Source organism: Melanostigma gelatinosum, assembly GCF_949748355.1.
Source record: "Melanostigma gelatinosum genome assembly, chromosome: 12".
In the NCBI taxonomy this organism is placed as follows: domain Eukaryota; kingdom Metazoa; phylum Chordata; class Actinopteri; order Perciformes; family Zoarcidae; genus Melanostigma; species Melanostigma gelatinosum.
This window is the reverse complement of record NC_136645.1, coordinates 25,828,959-25,842,423: the sequence shown is the minus strand read 5'-3', so window position 1 is coordinate 25,842,423 and position 13,465 is coordinate 25,828,959. Positions and strand designations below refer to the sequence as shown.

Below are 13,465 nucleotides of genomic sequence, written 5' to 3'. Positions count from 1 at the left end.
TTTTATGTTCCATCTTTAATGTTTCTGAGTAAATGTAATATGACAGGCTGAACACATCTCTGCTGTCCTTTGTTTACCTTTTTGTATGTCTCCTGCTTCCACTTGGTACCCAGTGTTTAACGGCACATTGCTGTGAATTGTGGGTAATTCCCTTGGGCAAAGTCTACAGAAACGCAGATTTACGGAAAGGGTTCATAAAGGGCTCAAAATGTCTGCCAGAGAGCCCTCAAACACTCGATGATTTGACAGTGGGACAGAACTAAACCCTCAAAGATTTTGCGGGAGCGCGCCTTCAAAATCCGCGAGTGTGGAGATTGGGATTAGGCCCAATTTGGTATATCTATTGAGTTGCACTCGATGTCTTTTATATTCTTTACAATTCATTTTGTATGTACGCCCTCTGGCGTTTCGGAGAATAATGCAGGGCATACATAGAGTATAAACGCCTCAGCGCGAGTGTAAATACAGCTTTGTTCTGTTATATATTAAAACTGCTTTTAATAATCGAAAATATGAATTCAGATCCCGAGGGAAATTAATTTGTATAATATTTACGGCATAATATATTTCAAATGTCCTTGGACAAGAATATTCATACAAGCAGAAGCCCACTAATTCAAAACGAAAGTCATTCAAGTTCCCTCTTGATTTACTCAATTACTTTTTAATTGATATATTGAAAGCAATTACTAGTACGTATAAACGTTTTTGTCCTGTGTTATATTCTTTTCCCTGGTCAGATCTTTTGTAATGAAAACGTAAATAAGCTGTCTGGAGAAAACTATTTCTCATATGGTTTTACAGTTCCTCGACTTAGATAACCAGACCATTGAATGAAAAGTGATAATGTTCTCATTTCAGATTTTATTGCTCATTCACACACCCATGCAAACCTTCCAACATCCATATTTGTATGCACACAATCTTCCATGAGCAGTAAAAGATGACATATGTTAAATAAGTAACAAAGGAGATTCCAGTCAAACCTACCGAAACAAAATGAAGACTGGAAAGATGAAGTTGTTTTCAAGTAATCGTCAAATTCAATGAAACTATTAAGGATTTCAGGAGTGCACTTCTAATGTCAGATATACAGTAGGCGCACCAACACTGAAATCTTAGGACGCAATCCTGTCTTTCAAAAACATGTCCAATATAAGGCTAATTAAGTGTCACGGTGAGATCAAAACAGCAGAGTCCAAATAATCAAGTAGCCATCTATAGAAGAGCTGTTGGTTTTAACACTTGTGTTGAGGAGGCAGAGAAAAACAATAACACACCATCATGAAAACACAAAGGACTACAATAAAACTGCCCTCTGTAGTAAAACAATAAATCCAAAACAGCCTGTACTGAGTGTATACAGTATCTGTGTGGATCTCCTATGTCCTCAAACATGTTAGTCAACTTTTAACCGTGCTGAAAATTGTAAATTGGATGATAAGGCATTTCAAATCTGTTCACATATGATATAGAGTCCATCTTTGAGTGGACTCTGCTGCAAAGCCCCTCACTGTGTCTTCAACTAGTGTAGTGTCTGCCTTGATTAAAGCCAGCTTGGCTGTAGTGCTGCCCGCCATGTTGGAAGAACTGTTCAAACTGTCCTCCTTGGTTAAAATTCTGCCCCCCTCTTCCTCCCCATCCTCCTCCTCGTCCTCCTTCTCCTCGGCCTCCTTCTCCTCCTCCTCGGCCTCCTCTTCCCCTGCCCCCACGACTTCCTCGACCCCCTCCTCTCTCCTGATGCCAGCCTCCATCTTGTTGGTAATTGTCATGGTAACCACCTCCACCTCCTCCTCCTCCTCCTCCATGGTAGCCAGGATCCTGAAAGCCTCCTTGGTTGTTCCCTCCTCCTCCGTAGCCACCTCTCCCTCCTCCCCCTTGATGACTTCCGGCATCTTGATAGTGGCCCTGGCTGTAACCGCCTCTCCCTCCTCCAACACCGTCTCCCCAGCCTCCCTGCACCTTCCCCCCTCTGCCGCCTCCTCCTCTACCTCCCCTGTCTCCATGTCCTCCTCCGCCTCCTCTTTCATATCCTCCACGGCCACCTTGGGAGTGGTGATCATAGCCCCCCCTGCCGCCTCCATGTCCACTCCCACCATAGTGTCCTCCGCCTTGGGGAGCATCCTGGCGCTTCTGCCAGGAGGGCATCTCGGGGGGAGGAGCCTCAATCTCACACGGTCGGCCTCCTCTGTCTGGCACTCGGCCCATTAGAACCTGAAAAACGAACAGACATTAAAACAAAACGTTTGAAAGGGAAGCCTGCTACCCAAAGTTGACCCCACTTTTGGTTGCTGTTGTATGAGATTAAGTTTCTGCCGGTTCGACAGAACTTGATTAACTATTGTTAATAGCCTCGCTGTTCTTTATGAAAAGGTACGGACGCTGGATGGAGGGACAGAGTTGTTCCACCGCTGAGTCAACAGAGGAGGTAGTGACAGAGCTCCCGACCCTCCAAGCAGAGGACAAGATCAACCGGCATATTACAGGGACGGTAAAGGAGAAGTCGCTGCCCGACGCTGTTGTTTTAAACGTCACACCTCTTTTGCTGCTGTGATGCCGGCTATCTGAAATCAGTGTTTTGCTGTCGTTTGGTTCCCGTTTGAAAAAAGAGCAGAACAGCAGATCTTCTTTACAGCAGTATTGCCGAATCTCTGTGTCGAAGGGGCTAAGGGAAGGGCTTTAAACCAAAACATGAATGTACACTGGAAATACACCCGCAACCTTTTCCACTTTCTAAAATGAACACCACCATGTCATATTTTGGCAAAAAACATCTTTACACATTTTCTAGAGCAACAAATGTGTATTAATACCTTGCTGTATCAGTCCGTGTTACAGACTGACACAATCGGTTAAAGTCTACTTCAAAGATCTGCTGTTTTAGCATACATCAAATAGATAAACATTTGTTTGGACGACATGGAACAATTACGAGAACATGGAACAATTACGAGAACATGGACTTCTTCACATCACTTATAAACAGAGAAACAGGATGAAAACAGTGTATGAATAACGTTTAACATGGAACAAATATTGCGCTTACACTGTGTTTAACCTACCTTATTAATGGCACAAGCAGTCTTCTCTCTTATCTTGCCACTGCTTGTACGTAGGATCTTGGAGAAGTCTTGTCGAGCAGCAAGAAGGTGAGCAAGAGAGATTGTACTTTTGGTGTCAAGAGCAGAACGTAGTGGCTGGTAAACTTTGGCCAACTTTTCAGCATGCGTCTGTAATAAAACATACAAAAGAAGTCTAAAATGATTTTGGAAGCAGCAATCTGTCATAGTATTATGACAAAGTTAATTCATGGTTTCATATGGCAGAAAATCAGGCCAACACACAATGCTTTGAGTAACAATGAAAAAACAAACAATACGAGCACTGCTACGTGTGTATTTGAACAAGAACAATTGTTCAGATAACGAGAGGACAATCACGTAGTGTTGGTGTCTACATAGGAGTCAGAAGTGTGGGTTTGACAGTTTGACATTATAGAATACTGTAAATCTGTTGGTCCGACAATGGTGGCGTGATTCACTGTTTATGTTTGATAGACCAAACAAGTAATCAATCTCTCCTCAGCAGTATTGCTAAAGTAAACACAACGTGTACAAAGACTCCCTGTTTAAAATGCTATTTATGTGCTTCATCAGTGTATTGTGCACTTTTTAGATGAAGGAAGATTCAAACTTTCCACGTACCTTTGCTTTGCCAGACCAACCAAACGACTGCACTGTCACATCAAGGCGTTTCAACAACATTTTTCTTCTCACTTCATACTCATTTACAAGTGCTTGGTTTATGGCTTCAATTTTTTCCTGGCAAAATGAGAACAAAAGGAAAAGAGAAAAATTATTTACGGTCATTCACTTATGCAGTGTTACTGAGTTATATTATATTTCTTGATGGATTTTCAGTATTTACCAAGTGCACAGGTCCAAGGGCCTTCTTCATCAAAGGCTCTCCTACGTGATTGGGTGGGACTTTACTCATGGCTTCTTTCAGCTATGCGAAATGGACAACAGGCGTGTATTATGTATGAACATTGACATAAATGACATTGAAAAAGGTAGATCAAACAGCAGACACAATACATTAAACCCCACTGTCAAAAGCAGAAATGTGTATAACTAGATTTCCTCTCACACTGTGACGAACATGAAAGTATGTTTGGGATGAACCTGTTGACAATATTTTCTGCGTATTACTATTACATGGTAATGCCAAAACATTCAAAACAAACTAAGCCTTTCCTGTGAGGACAGAAAGTCCCGGGAAAGGGGATCAGTTATGAATGTCCATCCATAGGTTAATTTACAGTCCATGATAATTTCACATGGGTGACTCCCAGGTTAACCAATCGGGCTGTTCCGGCAGGATGTGTTGCGTCAAAACCCGTTGGTGAGGCCTGCGGTGAGTGCGTCAAATTATTTAGAAGAAATATTGGCCAATAGCGATCGCTGGCAGATCGCTCAGAGCACTTTAAATGACGACATGATCAAAATGCAGCAATATAATAATATAATAAAATTATTTTCAGCACAAAACATAAAAATGCCAGCACTTCTAAATGGAAAGCACTTTGAAATGTGTCCCTAAAGTTCATTGAGTCAATGGAGCACCAGACTATTGCTTATAGTTAGGGCTGGCTCAGGGTTGCCTTGGACCAGCCCCTAGATTGCTGGTATCGGCTTAGACTGCTGGTATCGGCTTAGACTGCTGGGGCACTTCCTAGGATACACTGAGCTCCTCTCTCCTCTTCTCTCTCTCCTTCTGCATGAATTCATGTCCCATTAATGCTCATTACTAACTTTGTTTCTTCCCCGGAGTATTTGTGCTCTCTCGCCTCACAGGTTCCGATGGATCCGCTCGACAGAGGCAGCCGATATTGGGATAGTCACCGCCCAACATGTCAGGCTAGCCCACTGACCCATCACGTACTTGTAGGCCAGCTAGACGGCTCTGACATGTCAAAGAATACGCCCAACATGTCAAACTAAAGATCTGATTGGTTGACCACTATGACAATCAACAATATCGTCTCCATTCACTTAAACTGCACATGGATGCACTTGTGAGTGTGCAGGCCTCAGGCCTCTCTTCTTACCTAGAGACACAGAGGTGAGATCTGATTGGATAAAAGCTCTACTTAAAACAAGCTGCACTGGAAGCAGAGCAACTGAGGAAGACTGTAGCTGTGCAATGAGAAAAGAAGAAGAAACCAGAAGAAACATTCCTTTATTAGTCCCACGGTGGGGAAACTATTCTCTGCATTGCCCCCTAAATACATGTAGTGTATTCATGAAAAAATATTAAATAGTAAAATAGCTGTAACTTTATGATTCTGTCTAGGCCAGCAGAGACGGCCTTGCTAGCCCCGACGGCCCACCACTGCTGTTACGTCATACAGACCAACATCTGGTGGTGCATTCTGTGCACTGTAATTTATCAAACGAGTACAGCATCATAGAAATTGCAGCATCTGTATTGATGACGCGACTGAACATTGAGATTTCTAAACACCCTAGTGTAGAATGCTGCAGGAATGAGTCCTTAAACCTGGAAATGAATTCACATCCTTGTCTCCAGGTCAATGTGTTGTTTTTTAGATGCCTGAAAAATGGTCATCACAAGCTTAAGATTTTAACGCCTTGCTCTACAATATTAAATCTGTCAGTTAATAATCCACTTGTGAATTTTCAAGCTTTTACACGTCTTAAAAAAGGCGGTTGCTAACAAGTGGCTGAATGAGACTACTAAATCAATCACGCTGACTAGTCCGCCTCTTCAGCCCTGTTGTGTTTACTCGAGCTCAAGCAACTGTGGTGTAGTTTGTTTGTTGCCTAAAGTAGGCGTTTTACTTCTGCTGATTGCGTCGCCCAAGCAGATAGGACATGAGACAAACTTAGAAATCTAATCGAATTATTTCATCCTTTAATCCAAGTGGATGTTTGTTGCAGATTTGAAGAAACTCCCTCAAAGAATTCTTGAGATATGGCGTTCACTAGAATGGGATGAACGTATCAAATCTCTAAATACATACGGCGGTACGGACAAACAACCGGAAAAACATGCCTCCAGCCACGGCTATAGGCATATAAATGCGATGGGTTTGCAGCTCTTGAAGGTAGATTAAACGCCACTGATTCAGTGGTAGGACACAAGTGTTTTTCACGAGTTAAAAGAATGGACAACTTATAATGTAGATTTCACCTTTTTCTTGTGAGAGCACATCATATCTCTGTGTCACCAGACAAACTCACCTTCTTCTCAATTCCACTGAAGAACTGGAACATGGTGATGTTGGCTGGAGGCTTAGACATGCCCAGTGACATGCAGATCCCCTTCAGCTCCTGGAACATGGGGCTGCCTGCCTCCTGGGCTTTCTTTTCAGGTTTTGTAACCAGGATCATCCTCGACGCCTCCAACTCAGACACCAAAAACGCTGAGATAGAAATGTGACTGGTTAATCTCTAATTACAGGATGCTTAAGTTTCAGAAAGTCAAATTGAAAACAGTTTCAGTGCCATCTGAAATATGCTGAAGAAGTTGCCTTGGCACAAAATAATACAAAAATAAATAACAGAAAATTCACCACAGATGTAATTAAGAGTTGTGAAAAATAAGCTTCTTTGCAGCTCCCTATATTTCTCTTTTTCTTCTTACTTTCCGTGCATGGCAGAATTGCTTCCACTCACTCTTGTTGTCAAAATATAATTGCAATTGTCAATGGACAAAACCAGCTGACCAAACGTTGGGCCATGCTCAGTGTCCACGATCAGTGTGGGCACCGCTGATCAATTCATCCGTACAGCAAAGTACATGATTAATTAAAACAGTGTCTGTCCAGTTTTAGGTGTGGCAGTAGGCACAATACAAGAGCCGTTGAACTGGCACGACTTGCAGCCATTATTAACATTATTAATGTCGTTACACCTGTTTGACAAGTCAGACTATGTGCTGTAAGAAAAGTCTATTCTATGGTGAAACATTAAGCATCCGGCCATCCCAACACTTTGCATTACACCCTGCTGAATGAGAGTAAGGATGAGATATACACACACGTCTACAATAGGGTGCGTCCTGAGCAAAATTGTTTACCGGTACATGCTTTCCTATATACTACGAGTGATACTGGAGGATTCCACTAGAGGGCACACCAGCAAACTCAGACTGTATAGAATTTCAGAATTTGCACGATGTAAACGATAATAAAGGCAACACCATCAAAGATGCTATTTTGTCAAGCATGTTTGTCACTGTGAAGAAAAACTTTCCACTACTGTCCACTGCCTGTTGACCCCTGACCCAGTCACTTCACCACACTGCCCCTACCGTTCATGTGTGTATTGCATCTTGCGGAAGTGTAGTGTGAATGTATGAATGTGTGAGGATGTGCATAACCAAACGGACGCAGGATACGCAAGGCAGCCATCATGTGCACACAAAAGAGTAATTAATAGGGCTGTGTTATGGCAAGCACCTCACGATATGATATGCATTGGGATAGACGTGTCACGATATGAAATATAATATATTGCGAAATATTTATCGATATTTTTGTACAACCCTAGTAATTAAAAGCAAGTATATCTACAGCTTAAGCCAAAAGCATCAGGTGAAAAGTGAACAAATCTCATCAGCTGGAACGCAAAATGCTGTGTGGGGTCGAAAACAGCCTATACTGGTACTGACACAGAAACAAACGATACCATAATCAAAACAAACAATACAAGAAAAGGGAAATGCTTGAATACGTCTGTTGTGTGGCCTTTAAATGAAGAAAATTAGTTGTTTTTTTTCTAACTTTGACACATTAGTATAGTGGATGTTTACCACATTGTGAATAATTGCACTTGTATTCTCCTATTATTTTTGCACCTGTGTGAGTGTGCAGAGCCTTGAAACAGGCTCTTCTGCTGCTATCTAGTGGTAGCTGGGTGCAATGTCAATACCCAGTGCAGCAAAAAGATTTACAATATACCAGTGTTTCCCCGTTTGGCGTGTTGGTTGTGCACGTCCTCAGAAATGAATGCTACACATGGTTAAAACAAGTATACCTCCAGCCTTAAGGCCTTTACACATTGGGGGCATGAGGAATAAATGACACGAAAATGCGGAACTAGGCTAGTGTAAGTTGTATTAAGTTTGCCTTTAGAAACATGCGTGAGTGAATTTGAGCTCCCTCTGGTAAACAGTTATGCAGTGTATATGTCTAGGGCTTTTGTTGTAACATGTAAGGAGTGGATCTGGTATGTGTTGCCTTTATCAAGGTTAAAAGGTGAGATATAGTTTATTGTTTTGGCACACGTTGTTGGTTGATGCCTTTATTAGCAGTGCGAAAGCTCAGAAACCTCAACGTCACTTTTCCGCCGCACTCGTGACAAAAACAGTTCGAAAAATATATTGACGAGTGAGTTAAATCACACAAAAAAAAGACCCAATGTTCAAAGGCCTTAAGGAGGCCTTGTGTGCTTGGATTCATTTGTTATGCAGTTAACACACCAGTCATAACTTCCCTGGCTTTGTAAGAGGTAAATAACAGATGTAAAATTTGAAACAGCCTTTCTGTGCAGTGGATCTAATTTATTCCGATGTGAAGAGGGGTTCCTGTGGATTTTTGAAAATTAACAATAACTATTTGGAAAAGTAACTCAGGAATATTGAAAGTAACTTTAAAAAGTGTTAAATTTGGGAATGGAATATGGTGTAATCGAGTTAGCAGTCAACCTAGAGGAAACACTGTATGACTGCAACACTTAATCACAGGTGGGTGTGCTACAGCAGTCCACTTAAAGTGCAAAAGTCTTTAACCTCACGGGTTATTGGACCAATGCTTTTTCTTCAATAAAAATAATTTTGAATTGAAAAGCTGCAAAGGGCTGTTATCATACTGAGGAGCAGCAGACAGTCGGTCCTGTTGAGGAGCCTCTGGGTGATGTCTCCGCTGGTGAGGACAGAGTAAGGACAGGCGAGCTCCGACAGCAGGCCGCTCATCTCCAGCTGGAAGGCCTCTGCCTCGCTCGGACCTGGGAGGGGTAGAAGGACACACACACACCAAACATGATGTCACAAGGCAGACAAATAGTCGGGTTAAATCTCACACATAGTTTCAATAGACGTGTTAGCAGCAACTTGGCAGACCTCAAACAGAAACCTTACTACTGAATTTGCAACTACCATTGGTTAACATCTTAGTAATCCAACATAATGACTTACTTAATTGCCCATAAAACCATAATGTCATTTAACATGTATAATATATATTTAATTTTTCATTTATTTGCCTTTGTTATCAACCTTTCGCTAGCAAGAAAAGGAATGAATACTCGTAGAACCATTTGATTGGCAACTCTTCTGTCACTATTAAATATGTTCTATTAATTGGGATACAGCAGCAGCTTGACTTCATGGTGATAGAATGTGCCTCACAGTTGGTGGCGTGGACATTCTCCTCCAGCCTGCAGTAGAGTCGAAGCTCAGAGACGATCCATGCACAAAGCTTAGTAAACTCAGGTGAAGCTGCTCCTTTGCTCACAGCAGGATCCAGAGCTCCTTCCTCCAACAGAGGGCCTTGGTACCTACAGTAACACAGACAGCTCATGTAAAACACACATCAAGCCATATGTAATCTGACATGCACACCTCTTTGCTTCCCTCATCAGTACAGCATAATGATAAGCCATACTGAAGATTCAATGAGGGTCTGACACTCAAAGTGCCTTTAAAGTCAAACCACATTTTAAAAACTGGTTCTTTAGTCAAGTCCTTAACTGTTATTGGGAAACCTACTTGCGCACAGGGACAGATTTGTCTCGAGACCTTTACTGACCTGTGAGAGGCTACAAGATATCTGAGCGTAATCACAATAAATGGTTAATCACAATACATCATGTATTTTTAGAGTGGGGCTAGAACTGGTTAACAGAAACGAATGTGTTGGAGCTATCCTCACATCAATCATGACGGGAGCAGCTTGTGCTGACGCAGCTTCAGGCACATGTAAAACCAGTGTGTGGGTCTATTAATACCCGGGACGTACGCAGAGATGGCCACGGTTCACTGCACGTTCATTAGCGATGACAAACTGTCAGACTAAGCGTTAGCTACAACAGCATGTTAACGTTAGCCGTTTTGCTAAAGCAAGCTACCCTGTCGTAAATGGGCTGGCTAAAATAAGAAAGACTGTCAAGGCTGGTCAATGGAATGGCAGCTTTCGCACATCATATTCATACAGCGGAAGACACATTTAGTATTTTAAAACTTACCCTAAATCTTCAAGAGAGACAAGAATGTCATTCTCCATCCCAATAATCTATAGTTGTGCTCTAAAATCACGTACAATGAAATATAGTTTTCACATCAGCCAGCTCAGCTGATACACGTTTAACTTCTTCTACTTACTCTTTGGATTCATTGGCGGATTGTAAACAGCTTACCGATGCCCTAGCGCCCCTACCGGAGCCACGATGTATTCTAATGTGTTGCTTACATTTTTACATTTGTCCAATAAATAACCAAAAGGCTTGACCAAACTTGACCATGTAGCTATAAATAATAAATGATCGCAGCATTAATTTAGACAGTAACTTAAAGATGGTGAAGGGTAGGGAGGTCTGACAATTGAACTCAGGGCTGAACTGGCCATCTGACATACTGGGCACTTTCCAGGTGGACCGGCCTCTTTTGGACTGACACAAGTGTGTATCACAAGACTACAGCCCCAAATGTTTACGAACAGGCCTGGACTTTTCAGACCACTTTTAACAACTCACTGCTTAGTGCGTACACGTCGAGGTGGAAAAAAGGAACTACATTTTTTGGATTTTCCCAAAAGAGACAGAATGATTAGCTGACCGATTTCAGGGGAGGGGGGAATATTAAAAGCTACAATTCAATTTAAGTGCCATTCTATGACAAAAGTAAAGTTGGGGTGTCATTCTGTATTAAATACAAACTTACTTCTTCATAATGTGCCCTTTAGAGTTGACCTTCAGTGCTAGCTCTGCTATAGCTGGAATCAATGTTCCCTCTAAGCTGCGCGCTTGAGCAATCGCGCACTGCTCGCACATTCTCAGCGCACAAGAAAATCTATGCAGCGCATAAAATAAAATTCAACATAAACGTATTAATTAATATCTAATATTAGTCCTAATCTTATCTAATCAATTAAACCAATAATAATAATAATAATAATAATAATTTTGTTTTCTGTACTATTTTGCAACGTAACTCAGTGAGTGACAGGTGTCCAGCCAATGATACGATTCGGTTCACTTACGCTACGCAGCCAATCATAGCATTGACACTATTGCCCTGCCCATTCGCGCCGTGCAGGTTAGCTAGCTAACAACAGTGAGGCGGAGTTACGAGGGGCATTTGCGTAACGTAATCCCCCCTTATCATGGCGAAACGAACGGGCAGCGACACATCCACTCACCAAGCCATTGGAAAAAAGAAATGTGGTTCTTTTAAGATGGAATGGCTGTCGGAGTATGTTCAAATAGAAGAACAAGCGGTGAAACTGGGTGAGATTTTTTCTTTTTCGAGTGAGAAGGGTCTACTCTGCAAAACATGCAGCGAAGCTAAAGTAGCAAATGAGTTTTCCGAGGGAAAAATGTGGACTGAATGGAAGTTGGACTACCTCAAGCGTCACATTCAGCAGAAAAAACTAAAAATAAAATCAAAACAGCATCCAGAAATCGTCTTGAAGTGGCACATTTGGACCAGCTGATGCGCATAAAGTCAAAGCAAGAAGCAGACGAATCCATCAACCTGGACAAAGTGTACAACCATTGGAGAAGTGAGAAGGACAGACGTGAAAAATAAGGTAAAATTTAAGTCAGATTTGTGCATATTCTCGTGACATTTATTAAGATTTTTTACTTATGGATATTAATCATTAAATTATGTTACTACTAGATCATTTATGGGTAGTAGAAATCATAATAAAAAACTGAGTAATTACATATTTTACAGACAGAGTTACAGGAATTTACACTGTATCACAAGCTACAGCACACGTCATTGTGCAAAATGTGAATGTTTTAATGTGAACAAAATGTTATGTCTGAAAGGTGTATATGTATCATTTCTTCCAGAACAGGACCCTCACACAGGCCACAACAGGACCTCACACAGGCCAAAGCAAGACTCTTCCCATGGCCAAAGCAAGACTCTCACATAAAACATACTACACATCTCATGAACAACAAGATTTTTGTCTTTTTCCTTTAAAGTTTGTCAAATCACTTATATTAAAAGTAAACTAGTGAAAATTGCTGCTGTAATTTGATTCTTTTAATAAGCCATGTAACTTGCTATGATCCAAGGTTTTGAACAGGTGTGATACTGGTGTGTGGCCACAGCGTGCACATCTGATGTTGCTCACAGTGGTCCTCAGTGTGCTCAGGGAGCTTGTGTGTATGCCCAGACACATGAAAAATTAGAGGGAACATTGGCTGGAATGTATTTCTGACTGGGTTGAATGTAATGGTTTCTCTCACACATTTCCAGGTTTGATTATTATTATTACTACCATAACTCAAACACTGACTGACACTTGTTTTTTATTGACCTCTTCAGGTATGTGAGCTGTGTTTGATTTTAAAATGTCATTAAGAGATGCACTTCCACTTTCAGTTCCTTTAAAGAACATTGAAGGAAATGATTTGAAGTTGAGGTGTGATGTTAACCAGAATCCCTGTATGAACTCTTAGTGGATTGTTACTTTGTCTCCGAGGCTATATCTTAAGGTCTTATAGCAAAGAGTGCCTGTTGGAGTTTATTCTTTCAGTGCTTTGTGTTGCTTGGAACAACTAAAGATGGATCTACGCCAAGAAAAGCCATAGAGTCTAATCTAGTCATTGACTGCTCATGTCATGCATGAAGTTAAGATGACGGTTGTCTCTTCTTTGAGTACAAATAGTGCTGAAAGTGTTGAAACTTCATGACAAAGAAGGCAGAGTATGGTGGAAATGGCTGCTTTCAGTTTTTAAGATGGGTTATGTGCAAGAAACCAACACATTCTCACTCCTAACTCGTCAAATACCAACGCTTTCTCAGTGTCTCTAAGTTTCAAACTATGAGGCTCTACCCTCTAGTGCCAGTTTAATCAGGTAAGGTGTGTCAGTTTCCACTCACTAAATGTATAGTGTCTTTTCAAAATAAACTTTTGTCTTCACTGGAACAACTTAATAGGTTTAGGAGCGTGGTTGATGTTAACTTGACTGACTAACGACTTCCGAGGTCAGCATGTCACTAACCACTAATGAAACAAAAGGTCAATGTTTACTTAAAGTTTTGCACGAAACATGAAAAGCAGCCTCTTGTGTTTGTTTGACCCATTCAACTCCCCACAGGAGCTGAGAGATGAAACCACGCCCACTTACGTACGACGAAATCCTTAACTCAGCCCTGACAAACACAAAAGCTACAGTAGCATGGGAAATAGTGTTATTGG

The 13,465-nt window shown here is 41.4% G+C and overlaps 1 protein-coding gene across 1 annotated transcript; it reads right to left on the bottom strand.

Moving 5' to 3' along the window:
* Positions 1-857: 857 nt before the first annotated feature.
* fam98a (family with sequence similarity 98 member A) lies at positions 858-10,408 on the bottom strand. The gene is made up of 8 exons (XM_079280228.1): positions 10,272-10,408; positions 9,436-9,584; positions 8,898-9,032; positions 6,267-6,448; positions 3,928-4,008; positions 3,705-3,821; positions 3,063-3,230; positions 858-2,214 (listed from the first exon to the last, which is right to left on the bottom strand). Exons 1-8 carry the CDS (start codon positions 10,307-10,309, stop codon positions 1,522-1,524), a joined length of 1,563 nt encoding a protein of 520 aa, XP_079136354.1. The 5' UTR covers positions 10,310-10,408; the 3' UTR covers positions 858-1,521.
* Between the last annotated feature and the right edge of the window lie 3,057 nt (positions 10,409-13,465).

Coding starts and splice junctions, on each gene's coding strand:
- fam98a (XM_079280228.1), bottom strand. CDS start 10,309: ATGGAGAATGACATTCTTGTCTCTCTTGAAGATTTAGG. Junction 9,033..9,435: donor GAATGTCCACGCCACCAACT/GTGAGGCACATT, acceptor TACCCCTCCCAG/GTCCGAGCGAGGCAGAGGCC. Junction 6,449..8,897: donor CGACTGTCTGCTGCTCCTCA/GTATGATAACAG, acceptor TTTCTATCTCAG/CGTTTTTGGTGTCTGAGTTG.